This window comes from Eubalaena glacialis, chromosome 15 (genome assembly GCF_028564815.1).
Source record: "Eubalaena glacialis isolate mEubGla1 chromosome 15, mEubGla1.1.hap2.+ XY, whole genome shotgun sequence".
Lineage (NCBI taxonomy): Eukaryota > Metazoa > Chordata > Mammalia > Artiodactyla > Balaenidae > Eubalaena > Eubalaena glacialis.
In genome coordinates, this window is record NC_083730.1 from 23991038 (window position 1) to 24005006 (window position 13969).

The following is a 13969-nucleotide window of genomic DNA, read 5'->3' on the forward strand; positions in this document are numbered from 1 at the left end:
AAAAAAAGTCATTTTTAAAATCTGGAATTTGGTTCTCACCTGAAAGTACCCAATCAACAGGGAATTTAAAGACGGGAAATAATTAGAATCATAAATTTTTTTACCATGATGTTTCATCTAACTGCACATAATATTTTCTATGTAGTCTGAACTTTTATTTTTTTTAAAGCACACTGATTCTAATACGTATTTCAGAGAAGTGTTCTTGAATAACATCAATCTATGGTATATATTATAGATCCCTAAATGAGAGAGAGGGCATAACCAAGTCAGACATCACAGACTAGAGTCAAGGTTAATTACACTCCAACTACACAGTTTCTATGAGCAGAAATTTTCAGTTGTCTCTTGGATGAAAGGTCATTTGTCCCATCTGTATTTTTAGTGAAGTCCATTCATGTTAACTACTACAATTTTCTTAAATTATTTTTTTACACAGCAGGTTCTTATTAGTCATCCATTTTATACACATCAGTGTATACATGTCAATCCCAATCTCCCAGTTCATCACACCACCATCCCCACCCCCCCGCCACTTTCCCCCCTTGGTGTCCATATGTTTGTTCTCTACATCTGTGTCTCAATTTCTGCCCTGCTAACTGGTTCATCTGCACCATTTTTCTAGGTTCCACATATATGCGTTAATATACGATATTTGTTTTTCTCTCTCACTTACTTCACTCTGTATGAGAGTCTCTAGATCCATCCACGTTTCTACAAATGACCCAATGCGTTCCTTTTTATGGCTGAGTAATATTCCATTGTATATATGTACCACATCTTCTTTATCCATTCGTCTGTCGATGGGCATTTAGGTTACTTCCATGTCCTGGCTATTGTAAATAGTGCTGCAATGAACATTAGGGTGCATGTGTCTTTTTGAATTATGGTTTTCTCTGGGTATATGCCCGGTAGTGGGATTGCTGGGTCATATGGTAATTCTATTTTTAGCTTTTTAAAGAACGTTCATACTGTTCTCCATAGTGGCTGTATCAATTTACATTCCCACCAACAGTGCAAGAGGGTTCCCTTTTCTCCACACCCGCTCCAGCATTTGCTGTTTGTAGATTTTCTGATGATGCCCATTCTAACTGGTGTGAGGTGATACCTCATTGTAGTTTTGATTTGCATTTCTCTAATAATTAGTGATGTTGAGCAGCTTTTCATGTGCTTCTTGGCCATCTGTCTGTCTTTTTTGGAGAAACGTCTATTTAGGTTTTCTGCCCATTTTTGGATTGGGTTGTTTGTTTTTTTTAATATTGAGCTGCATGAGCTGTTTATATATTTTGGAGATTAATCCTTTGTCCGTTGATTCCTTTGCAAATATTTTCTCCCATTCTGAGGGTTGTCTTTTTGTCTTCTTTGTAGTTTCCTTTGCTGTGCAAATGTTTTAACTTACATTAGGTCCCATTTGTTTATTTTTGTTATTTCCATTACTCTAGGAGGTGGATCAAAAAAGATCTTGCTGTAACGTATGTCAAAGAGTGTTCTTCCTATGTTTTCCTCTAAGAGTTTTACAGTGTCTGGTCTTACATTTAGGTTCTAATCCATTTTGAGTTTATTTTTGTGTATGGTGTTAGGGAGTGTTCTAATTTCATTCTTTTACATGTAGCTGTCCAGTTTTCCCAGCACCACTTACTGAAGAGACCGTCTTTTCTCCATTGTATATCCTTGCCTCCTTTGTCATGGATTAGTTGACCATACGTGCATGGGTTTACCTCTGGGCTTTCTATCTTGTTCCATTGATCTTTCTGTTTTTGTGCCAGTACCATATTGTCTTGATTACTGAAGCTTTGTAGTATAGCCTGAAGTCAGGGAGTCTGATTCCTCCAGCTCTGTTTTTTTCCCTCAAGACTCCTTCGGCTATTCGGGATCTTTTGTGATTCCATACAAATTTTAAGATTTTTTGTTCTAGTTCTGCAAAAAATGCCATTGGTAATTTGATAGGGATTGCACTGAATCTGTAGATTGCTTTGGGTAGTATAGTCATTTTCACAATATTGATTCTTCCCATCCAAGAACATGGTATATCTCTCCATCTGTTGGTATCATCTTTAATTTCTTTCATCAGTGTCTTACACTTTTCTGCATACAGGTCTTTCGTCTCCCTAGGTAGGTTTATTCCTAGGTATTTTACTCTTTTTGTTGCAATGGTAAATGGGAGAGTTTCCTTAATTTCTCTTTCATATTTTTCATCATTAGTGTATAGGAATGCAAGAGATTTCTGTGCATTAATTTTGTATCCTGCAACTTTACCAAATCCACTGATTAGCTCTAGTAGTTTTCTGGTAGCATCTTTAGGATTCTCTATGTATAGTATCATGTCATCTGCAAACAGTGACAGTTTTATTTCTTCTTTTCCAATCTGTATTCCTTTTACTTCTCTTTCTTGTCTGATTGCGGCAGCTAGGACTTCCAAAACTATGTTGAATAATAGTGGTGAGAGTGGACATCCTTGTCTTCTTCCTGATCTTAGAGGAAATGCATTCACATTTTCACCACTGAGAATGTTTGCTGTGGGTTTGTCGTATATGGCCTTTATTTTGTTAAGGTAGGTTCCCTCTATGCCCACTTTCTGGAGAGTTTTTATCATAAATAGGTGTTGAATTTTGTCAAAAGCTTTTTCTGCATCTATTGAGATGATCATATGGTTTTTATTCTTCAATTTGTTAATATGGTGTATCACACTGATTGATTTGCATATATTGAAGAATCCTTGCATCCCTGGGATAAATCCCACTTGATCATGGTGTATGATCCTTTTAATGTGTTGTTGGATTCTGTTTGCTAGTATTTTGTTGAGGATTTTTGCATCTATATTCATCAGTGATATTGGTCTGTAATTTTCTTTTTTTGTAGTATCTTGGTCTGGTTTTGGTATCAGGGTGATGGTGGCCTCATAGAATGAGTGTGGGAGTGTTCCTTCCTCTGCAATTTTTTGGAAGAGTTTGAGAAGGATGGGTGTTAGCTCTTCTCTAAATGTTTGACAGAATTCACCTGTGAAGCCATCTGGTCCTGGACTTCTGTTTGTTGGGAGATTTTTAATCACAGTTTCAATTTCATTACTTGTGATTGGTCTGTTCATATTTTCTATTTCTTCCTGGTTCAGTCTTGGAAGGTTATATCTTTCTAAGAATTTGTCCATTTCTTCCAGGTTGTCCATTTTATTAGCATGGAGTTGCTTGCAGTAGTCTCTTAGGATGCTTTGTATTTCTGTGGTGTCTGTTGTAACTTCTCCGTTTTCATTTCTAATTTTATTGATTTGAGTCCTCTCCCTCTTCTTCTTGATGAGTCTGGCTAAAGGTTTATCAATTTTGTTTATCTTCTCAAAGAACCAGCTTTTAGCTTTATTGATTTTTGCTATTGTTTTGTTTCTATTTCATTTATTTCTGCTCTGATCTTTATGATTTCTTTCCTTCTACTAACTTTGGGTTTTGTTTGTTCTTCTTTCTCTAGTTCCTTTCGGTGTAAGGTTAGATTGTTTATTTGAGATGTTTGTTGTTTCTTGAGGTAGGATTGTACTGCTATAAACTTCTCTCTTAGAACTGCTTTTGCTGCATCCCATAGGTTTTGGATCGTCGTGTTTTCATTGTCATTTGTCTCTAGGTATTTTTTGATTTCCTCTTTGATTTCTTCAGTGATCTCTTGGTTATTTAATAACGTATTGTTCAGCCTCCATGTGCCTGTGTTTTTTACGTTTTTTTCCCTGTAACTGATTTCTAATCTCATAGCGTTGTGGTCAGAAAAGATGCTTGATATGATTTCAATTTTCTTAAATTTACTGACGCTTGATTTGTGACCCAAGATGTGATCTACCCTGGAGAATGTTCCGTGCGCACTTGAGAAGAAAGTGTAATCTGCTGTTTTGGGATGGAATGTCCTATAAATATCAATTAAATCTATCTAGTCTACTGTGTCATTTAAAGCTTGTGTTTCCTTATTAATTTTCATTTTGGATGATCTGTCCATTGGTGTAAGTGAGGTGTTAAAGTCCCCTACTATTATTGTGTTACTGTCGATTTCCTCTTTTAGAGCTGTCAGCAGTTGCCTTATGTATTGAGGTGCTCCTATGTTGGGTGCATATATAATTGTTATATCTTCTTCTTGGACTGACCCCTTGATCATTCTGTAGTGTCCTTCCTTGTCTCTCGTAACCTCTAAAGTCTATTTTATCTGATATGAGTATAGCTACTCCAGCTTTCTTTTGATTTCCATTTGCATGGAATATCTTTTTCCATCCCCTCACTTTCAGTCTGTATGTGTCCCTAGGTCTGAAGTGGGTCTCTTGTAGAGAGCATATATATGGGTCTTGTTTTTGTATCCATTCAGTAAGCCTGTGTCTTTTGGTTGGAGCATTTAATCCTTTCACGTTTAAGGTAATTATCAATATGTATGTTCCTAATACCATTTTCTTAATTGTTTTGGGTTTGTTTTTGTAGGTCCTTTTCTTCTCTTGTGTTTCCCACTTAGAGAAGTTCCTTTAGCATTTGTTGTAGAGCTGGTTTGGTGGTGCTGAATTCTCTTAGCTTTTGCTTGTCTGTAAAGCTTTTGATTTCTCCATCAAATCTGAATGAGATCCTTGCTGGGTAGAGTAATCCTGGTTGTAGGTTCTTCCCTTTCATCACTTTAAATATGTCATGCCACTCCCTTCCGGCTTGTAGAGTTTCTGCCGAGAAATCAGCTGTTAACCTTATGGGAGTTCCCTTGTATGTTATTTGTCATTTTTCCCTTGCTGCTTTCAATAATTTTTCTTTCTCTTTAATTTTTGCCTATTTGATTACTATGTGTCTCGGCGTGTTTCTCCTTGGGCTTATCCTGTATGGGACTCTCTGCACTTCCTTGACTTGGGTGGCTATTTCCTTTCCCATGTTAGGGAAGTTTTCAACTGTATCTCTTCAAATATTTTCTCGGGTCCTTTCTCTCTCTCTTCTCCTTCTGGGACCTCTATAATGAGAATGTTGCTGCATTTAATGTTGTCCCAGAGGTCTCTTAGGCTGCCTTCATTTCTTTTCATTCTTTTTTTTTAATTCTGTTCTGCAGCCATAAATTCCACCATTCTGTCTTCCAGGTCACTTATCCGTTCTTCTGCTTCAGTTATTCTGCTATTGATTCCTTCTAGTGTATTTTTCACTTCTGTTATTGTATTGTTCATCTCTGTTTGTCTGGTCTTTAATTCTTCTAGGTCTTTGTTAAACATTTCTTACATCTTCTCGATCTTTGCCTCCATTCTTTTTCCGAGGTCCTGGATCATCTTCACTATCATTATTCTGAATTCTTTTTCTGGAAGGTTGCCTATCTCCACTTCATTTAGTTGTTTTTCTAGGGTTTTATCTTGTTCCTTCATCTGGTACATAGACGAGATGAAAAGGCAGAGGGTTGTCTTTCTGTGAATGTGGTTTTAGTTCCACAGGCTGCAGGATTGTAGTTCTTCTTGCTTCTGCTATTTGCCCTCTCTACAATTGGTTTTCAAACCTTTATTGGAGTATAATTGCTTTACAATGGTGTGCTAGTTTCTGCTGTATCACAAAGTGAATCAGCTATACATATACATACATCCCCATATCTCCTCCCTCTTGTGTCTCCCTCTTACCCTCCCTATCCCACCCCTCTAGGTGGTCAGAAAGCACCAAGCTGATCTCCCTGTGCTATGCGGCTGCTTCCCACTAGCTATCTATTTTACATTTGGTAGTGTACATATGTCCATGCCACTCTCTCACTTCATCCCAGCTTACCCTTCCCCCTCCCCGTGTCCTCAAGTCCATTCTCTATGTCTGTGTCTTTATTCCTGTCCTGCCCCTAGGTTCTTCAGAACCATTTTTTTTTTTTAGATTCCATATATATGTGTTAGCATACGGTATTTGTTTTTCTCTTTCTGACTTAGTTCACTCTGTATGACAGTCTCTAGGTCCATCCACCTCACTACACATAACTCAAACTACTACAATTTTAACTCTGAAAATGTGTTTAATGTATTCATTTGAACTAGAATAAATGATTTTAAATAACTGAGGAAAAGAGAGCCACTACTAGGTTTGGTTTGCAAATATAGCTGATCAAGTATTTCTAATTTTTGTTTGAATACAGTTATTACATAGAGCCCACATACATGCAGATTATTTGATTTTCCTTTTTTAAATAACAGGTATTTATGGGGTACATAAGAATCACTGTAGGCACACACAGTAAACAAGGCAGCTGTTGTCCTATTTTCATGGAGGTGCAGAGGCAGACAAGTAAGCAAATAAATGAACAAGATAACTCAGGTAATGATAAACACTGTGAAGAAAATAAAACAGGGTATGGGACAGAAGATGAGTGGAAAGGTACTTCAGACTAGACAGTAGGGGCACATCCTATCTGAAAAAGTCAGACCTGAAAGACCATGTATCTATGTGGAGACTGAATGAACATCTCAAGAGGAAAGCAAATGCAAAAGCCCTAGAGCAGAAAGGGGTCTGACATAAGGGGGGAAAAAAGGCCAGTGCCATTTATTAGAGATTGAAAGTTTTCTATGATAAACCAATTATTTATCTGCATCTCACTGTGCCATTTATGAACTTTGGCTGACCTAGAATTTTCAACAACATGAAAAGATACTCAGAATGACAAAAAAAAATACATTTTTTCAAACCTCCCAAAAGATGTTAAAATGAAGTATGATTAATGCTTAAAATATATTAAAAACAAAAATCCTGTAAAGTCCATGTATCTAATTGCTTTTCAAAATGTTGTCAAGGAAAAAAGTACTTTCCAATGAAGTATTAATAAAAGAGACCACATGAAAACTGGGTGATTCAAAAACTTAATAATTCAAATGTTTTGCCATACAGAACAACCAACTAATCACAAACACTCCTTTAAATATTTTTATTATCATGAGAACATGAAAACTAGCGATATACTGAAGTGCCTTCTTAAAGAGCTAGTTTTGAAATGTTTACGAAGCTGCTCCTTATAGTAAAGTTCTTTATTAAAGGCATCACATTATGCTATGGACAAGAAGGTTCAGCCAACACAACAGGCAGGTATACTGGCTGAAGCGAAAACTAAAGAGGTTGTTTAAGACAAGATAACAATTACCCAATGTTCTGGCAGCAATAAACAGTAACAGCACTTTAAAAAGGTCTTTAAACAATCAGCCCAAACAGTAAATTTGGTTACAAACAATATCCTGAAGTCACGAATGTTTTCCACGCTGGTTAAAAAAATGAGATCCAAGTACATGCATTTCCTAGTTCATACTGAAGAACACTATTCACAAGTAAAGTTCCATGGCAAGCTATCTTTTTTCCAAGAGAGTCAATTGAGGGCGAAAAGGGGAGCTGTATAATCCCCATGTTTAAATAAGAAAAATAACTTTTATCATCATAAATTGCAACATCTGCAACTACACTTAAACATTATGTTATTATTTCCCAGTCACCAAAGGGGTTTTTGTTTGCCTAATATTTCAGACACCATACAATAATGATGGTTACGTAAAGCTGCATTTGGCAAGCTCTGAGTATAAAAAAGAAAAGTGACATCAGAGTTGCACTATGGACCAGGGATGAAAAATGACCATCTAATTAAAAGGATTATTAAGGCCCAGGAAAGCAGGAGGAAGGGGGTTACTATCTGTGAGGAGAGACAGGGCTAGAGGTAACCTAATAGGTAATCCAGAGAAGTTAGTGGTGTTGGGATACAAAATACCCCGTGAAAACCTTTTCTAGTCCACTCTAAATTTGCTATACAACCAGGAGGGAACACTCTTATTTTTAAAACAGGAGAAGGTAATAGGAAACACTCATTAAGCCTTTCTGGATCTCTCTGTGCTCTTTTGCTCCAAGGACCAAATGGCACATAAGTGACAAGTCTGTAGCCTCTCAAAACTAGTATCAACAGCAAGACAGAATTTACTCATTTCCAAGAGAGCTTTCTTAACGTCCCAATTCATTTGAAAGGGAGTGGGATTGTTATGTGCTTGCTGACGTTGCTATTTTTAGTTTCTTGTTCCTTAAATTAGTGAGGTTGAACTGGTCCCATGAAGTCTATGGGCTGCTTGCTCATCACTGACCAGAGGAAAGGTTTTGAAAGACGAGTTAAGAACATGAATTTTTTTTAATATTAAAACTCAGCTAAATATTTTTTGTAATGAGAAAACGTATTACAAAGCACAGCTTTATCAAAAAATTGTTATTCAATTATAATAGAAAATGTAAGTCGCCAAGGCATTATCTTTAATTTCTGAAACAAGAGTCATTCAAGAAAAAGTTAGAAATTTGGTTGAAGCATCTAAATGACTCATTATGAAGTATTCCTTTTATTATTTATATCTGAATGAGATGTCCTATGAGAATCTTTCATGAACAAATAAAGGTACTCTCTTAAATGGTAGTTAGTTCCAAAGTACTAGAACACAACCTGAATTTGAAAATCTGTGAATTCTGTATTCATTTATCAGTGACCAAAACGACCTCAAAGACGCTGAGGAAACTCTTCGCTTTAATTTGCAATCAATATTTAATTTAATGAATATATCTCAGCTTTACAAAAAAGCAAAAGAGTGTTAGTCCATAAAATGAAATGATTAAAAATGAAATGATTAACTTTTTCCAAAAATATTTTTCAACTTAGTTATCAAAGCCTAGAAATCACCAAGTATATGTCCTGTCTGAAATCTTTTATACCAAGGTAAAGACCAATACTAATTTTTTTTTCACTTTCAACAATTTATATTACTTATATTTCCTAAGACATACATGCAATTATATTCAAAAACACTTCCTCAAAATAGATATACTATATACTATTGATGATTTTTAATTATTAAAAGTATTTTACATATTCAGAGATATGCATATTTCCCAACTATACAGTCCTAAGTCAGTGGTAGAATATTTTAGCATTTCTTAATCAAATCTTAAAGGGTTGCATTAACCATACACCTAATACAAAATATTTTTACTTTGGTTTCCTTTTCTATTTGTTCATGAAACAAGGATAGCAGATCTTGTAAACTACTAACTAGGATCTACAAAGTACTAGATAGCAGGGGACACGAGGGATTAGGGAATGCTTCTTCACAACAGTGGTGTACTTGAGCTGGACTTGAAAAGAGGTCACCACACTTAAGAGGATAGGGGTGTGAGGTATGGGCATCAAGATGGCCCCAATGATTCTCACCTCCTGATATTCACATCCTTGTATAGTCCCCTCCCCACAAAATAGGATCTTACAAAAATGAAGATGTGATTTATGAGGTTAAGTCTTAAAAGACCCCAAGGTTCTGTCTTGCTTTTTCTTGATCACTCAACTTTGAAGGAAGCAAGCTGCCATGTGAAGACACTCAAGAAACTCTACAGAGAGGTCCATGCAGAAAGAAACTGGAGCTTCCTGCCCACAATACCACTAACTTGCCAGGTATGTGGTAAGCCACCCTGAAAGTGAATTCTCCAACCCCAGAAAAGCTTTCAGATGGTGGCAGCCTGAGCCAACAACTTGACTGCAAGCTCAAGAGACTATGAGCCAGAGCAGACAACAGACAACTAATACAGAGTATATAACATAGCTGGCAGAGAACACCATGCACAAAAAAAGTACAGAGGGATGATATAGTGAAGCAAGCTTGGGTAAGCAGTTCAGGATGGTTAAACTATGAACAGATGAAGCTAGAGAAGTATGCAGGGTCCCGGATCAGAGATTCTTTACTGCCCAGCTAAGGAATTTGGACTTTATCCTATAGGCTAAGCAATAAGTAGGGAAGTCAGTGCAAGTTCTTCAACAGAGAAATAACATAACTAGATTCAAATTTTAAAAGAAATACTGAGTAGCAGTAGAGATTAAATGGTACGGAGGACGGCACTATGACTGGAAGCTGTCCCATTAGGGAGACCAGTCAGCATATTCTTCTACCAGTGCAAGAGGAGAAATGAAGAACAGCTGTGAAGTAGAACTCTTCTGGGGCCCATCCGTATTCAGTCAGAGAGTTCACAGCCAGCTGGGTTCCAACAAGCTGACTCCATTAAATGGTACAGGCGCAGAGCTGACCCCTCCCGCAACCACGTGGACAAAGACCTTTCAGTATCATCCTTGCCATTAAGTCACTTCCCGTTCTACTCAAAAACAGAGGCTTTAATGCCAGTGCAGGGTCCTACAGATGCATTTCCTCAAAACTAGTGAATGCTATTCCCTAACCACCAAGAGCTGTTAGGCCTCAACATGAGTTCTACCATGAGAATGAAGTAAATCCATCAAGAGGCCAAAGCAATTGTTGAATCCAAAACGGAGTCCAAATAACTAGCTAAATGCCACCATTCCCAACCCCACTCCACCATTCATCCACGGTAGATCTTTCTTCAGAGCCCTGATTATCCCTACTCCTGTGGACCACCTTCCGCCAAGCCATATAAACATTGAGAACCACACCCCCCGATTTGCCAGGGGTCACTACTGATTCTCAATGATGCTGCCTTGAAGCCAGCAAAATTCTCATTCTTAAGACTCTAGATTTCCCTCTTTTAACACAATATATTTATTAACACGAATTAAGATACTGATACAATGATTTCATCTATATAATTTCAAAAAGCAGTAAAACCAAACTACTGGATTGTTTAGGGATGCATTCATCGTTTTCAAAGAGCAAAAAAATAAAATCCATAAAAAGCAGGATAGTGGTTACCTCTGCAGGAGGAGATGAAAAGTTTTTGACTGAGACAAAATGCATGGGGAGGGAATATTTCTGGGGGTGCTGCAATGTTTTAATTTTCAGTCTGGGTGTTGGTTACACACGTGTTGGCTTTAATGTTATTCATCAGACTGTATGTATACTGGTTTTATGTACCTTCTGTTTATTACATTTCTTAATAAAAATGTTTATAGAAAGGCAAGACCCCTTGACCCACAAAAAATGTTTAAAACCACAAAAACATGCAAGTAACATACAGAAAATCCACTTAAGTGGATAATTTAACTAGTAATATGATTAAAAAATATGTTAAAAAATGTAAACATGTAACTAGTAAACATGTATCATTAAAAAATATTTCTGTCCCACCAGCATTTTTCTCCTTATCAAAACAAATATTTGCCTCCCAAATCAGTAAAAGTTAATTAAAGTATCACATCTTCCGCTGGTGAGCATGATAAAACTGGTTCTCATACTCTGATGTGATCACTAAAGCAATGTGGCCTTTTGATCCAGAAATTCTTCAAATCCCCGAAACTGAAATATGAGAAGAATTATAAGCATAAAGATCTTACCCTCAATGTTTTTTTTTCTTTAACAGCTAGAAGAAAAGTTAGAACCAACATAAATAATAAATAGCAGAACACTGTTTAAGAAAATTATGTATCTATTTGAGGAACTATAAGTTACTCTTTAAATTGACCATTATGGTTACTGTAGTTATATTTTTAAAAAATCTTCAATGGAAATATATACTGAAATATTTATGTATCAAATGATTATATAGTATTTCCATCAAAATAATAGGTAAGGATATGAAAAGTAGGTGAGGGTATAAATGAAACAAGATTGGCCATTAGTTGATAATAGCTGAAACTGAGGAATGAGTACAATGAGGAGGATTTTCTATACTGGTATTTGGTATATGTTGAAATTCTCCATAATAAAATTTTTGTAAAACTAGGGGGAAAATTAAGGTGATGAACTGCAATTATATAGCTGCATCTTTCTAAGCTAAGAAAAACAGATATGATAGGATGGAGGGAAGAAAAGCAAATCAAAATCCACTGTTTATGTTAAGAAGCCTTCAATATTTTCTTTTATTTCCCAACTTTGTTTTATTACTTCTATAGTTTACTTAGCTATTTAATCTACTCTTTTGAACATAATTTAGTGCAAATAGTTTCTAAATTCCAGTTAACTAGAGATTCCTGAATCTATCTTCTAAGACAGATACAGTGAATTATTTTTCTGTTCAGCATCTACTTCAGATTCTTCCTGGCTTTTTAAGCTACAGTTTTACAGCTGTTCTATTTTGAAACCTAGTTTCTTCTACTGCATATTTATGTATTACATGCATCTTAAAACCGGTATTTTGGTACTTTATATTTTAGCCAAAAATGCAGTTCTTGTCTTTTCTTTCAGAGACAGTTAAAAAGAATCAAATATGGACAGTTTATGTGTGCTTATATTGGTTACTCATAAACTGCTGATTAACTAAATGCCATAATGAGTATTGCACTTATCTGAAAAGTTAAGTTACTCTGTAGTTATGTTAAAACCTCTCTGTGTATATGTGTTTCAATTGCCATAAAGAAAAGCTAAATGTAGGGAATTCACTTTGAAATACACTTACCAGGATGGTTAGAAATGGGAGGCTGGAATGCAAGCTCATTGTGAACTGGTGGCCCTAAAGAAAAGACAATAAAAATCCCATTTTCATTTATTAAAAGTTTTCCAATGCTGAAACTTTTAATAAACCTTAAATATAACTATCATACCTTAGGAATTGTTTAGATCAAGCTTATGCAATGTCTAAGAACTTAAAAGCTTAGTTTACCTTATAATTATAATAAGCAAATACTCTTGAATTACTTTTGTAGCTATTTAATAGCCAACATTTTAGTGCTGTATGCCAACTGTTAAACAATGTACGATAGTTGTACATGCAAAATTTAATATAATTATAAATTATCCATGTAATACAGTACAATTCATAATGTAATATATAATAAGAATTCAAATTGTTAGGTCCATTTTAAAACAAGTGTTTATGGTTTATTAAATTAAGAATATTTACAAAATGGCACAGTAGCTAACATAACTGAGAGATTATTATGTGTTAAGACATGTGCTAAACACCTCACATGAATTATTACATTTACTTCTTACAACATCCCTTGAGATAGATACTACTATTACTACCCTTAAGGTTTAGGGAAGTTAAATAACTTGCCAGTGGTCACACAGCCAGTTAAGGGTCCAAACTCAGCACCCTTAACAACTATGCTGGCCCAGGCAGCCATTAAAAATTACATTCTCTTAAGACATGGAAAAATAGTAACATAACTGTAAAAAAGCAGGGTACAACAACATAGTCACAGTCTGATGTCCTCCTCCCCCCAAATTTATATATATACCCGACTATATGACTGGAAGGAAAAATGTGACAAAATATTAGAAGTAGGTATCTCTGGGTAGTAGGATTCTGGATAATTTTTATTTTCTTATTTACTCCTCTGTGTATTTTCCAAGTTTTCTTTGGTATTATTAAACTTATAATGGAGGAAAAGGGATTTAATATATATGAAAGATTTATACTCTTGATTTTACTAGGCCAAATGAACAATGTTCCTATTCTGCCTGAAACTACAAGCTATGGTTATCAGTAGGGTATCCCTCCCAATCAAGCCTGCACAGAGTAGAGGAATGACAGATTCAACATCTGAGTGTCTATGGTATGCTGAACTCTGTGGTGAGAGAAACCTTGAGATCTTGACGCTCAAGGAGTTTCAATCCACTTAGGGTGGATATACAGATACACATGAGATCTAAGAACATACATAAAACAAACAAATGAATGGCAATCAATGTGGTGTTAATGAAATATCAGCAACAAAGAAATAAAAGTATTTTGTAAATATCAATCCTCTAAAACAAAGGTATGATAACATAACTATGAAAAATAAAACTGTTTACAAAAAATACTGAAAAGCACTAATCATTTAATGAAACTAAATTGTAAGATGAATAAAAGATGTAAAAACATTTTTTAAAAAATAGAAAGCAAACAAAGCTCTCAAAAAGAAAAGGCCCTTACAACAGACACAAGAGCTTACAGTAATGTCCGGGATGGGGCGGCAGAGGCGGGTGGTGCTGAAGGTGGCCGTTTTGGTGGTGAGGCAAATTAGGTGTGTATGGTGCAGTTCTACTTCCAGTCCAGGTGGTAGTGCTGTCTAAAAATTAAGGCCCACATGGATTAATTTGCTTTTATAAACTCTGCCTATTGTTTCTCAACTA

General features: G+C 35.8%; 1 protein-coding gene across 4 annotated transcripts in view; it reads right to left on the reverse strand.

Moving 5' to 3' along the window:
* Positions 1 to 13969, reverse strand: part of SMAD4 (SMAD family member 4) — a 53256-nt gene that overhangs the window by 13722 nt on the left and 25565 nt on the right. For all 4 annotated transcript variants that reach the window (XM_061170414.1, XM_061170415.1, XM_061170416.1 and 1 more), the window contains exons 7-8: positions 13789 to 13905; positions 12306 to 12359 (exon numbers count right to left, since the gene is read on the reverse strand). In XM_061170414.1, coding sequence (XP_061026397.1) covers positions 12306 to 12359; positions 13789 to 13905 — 171 coding nt within the window. The remainder of the gene's footprint in view (positions 1 to 12305; positions 12360 to 13788; positions 13906 to 13969) is intronic.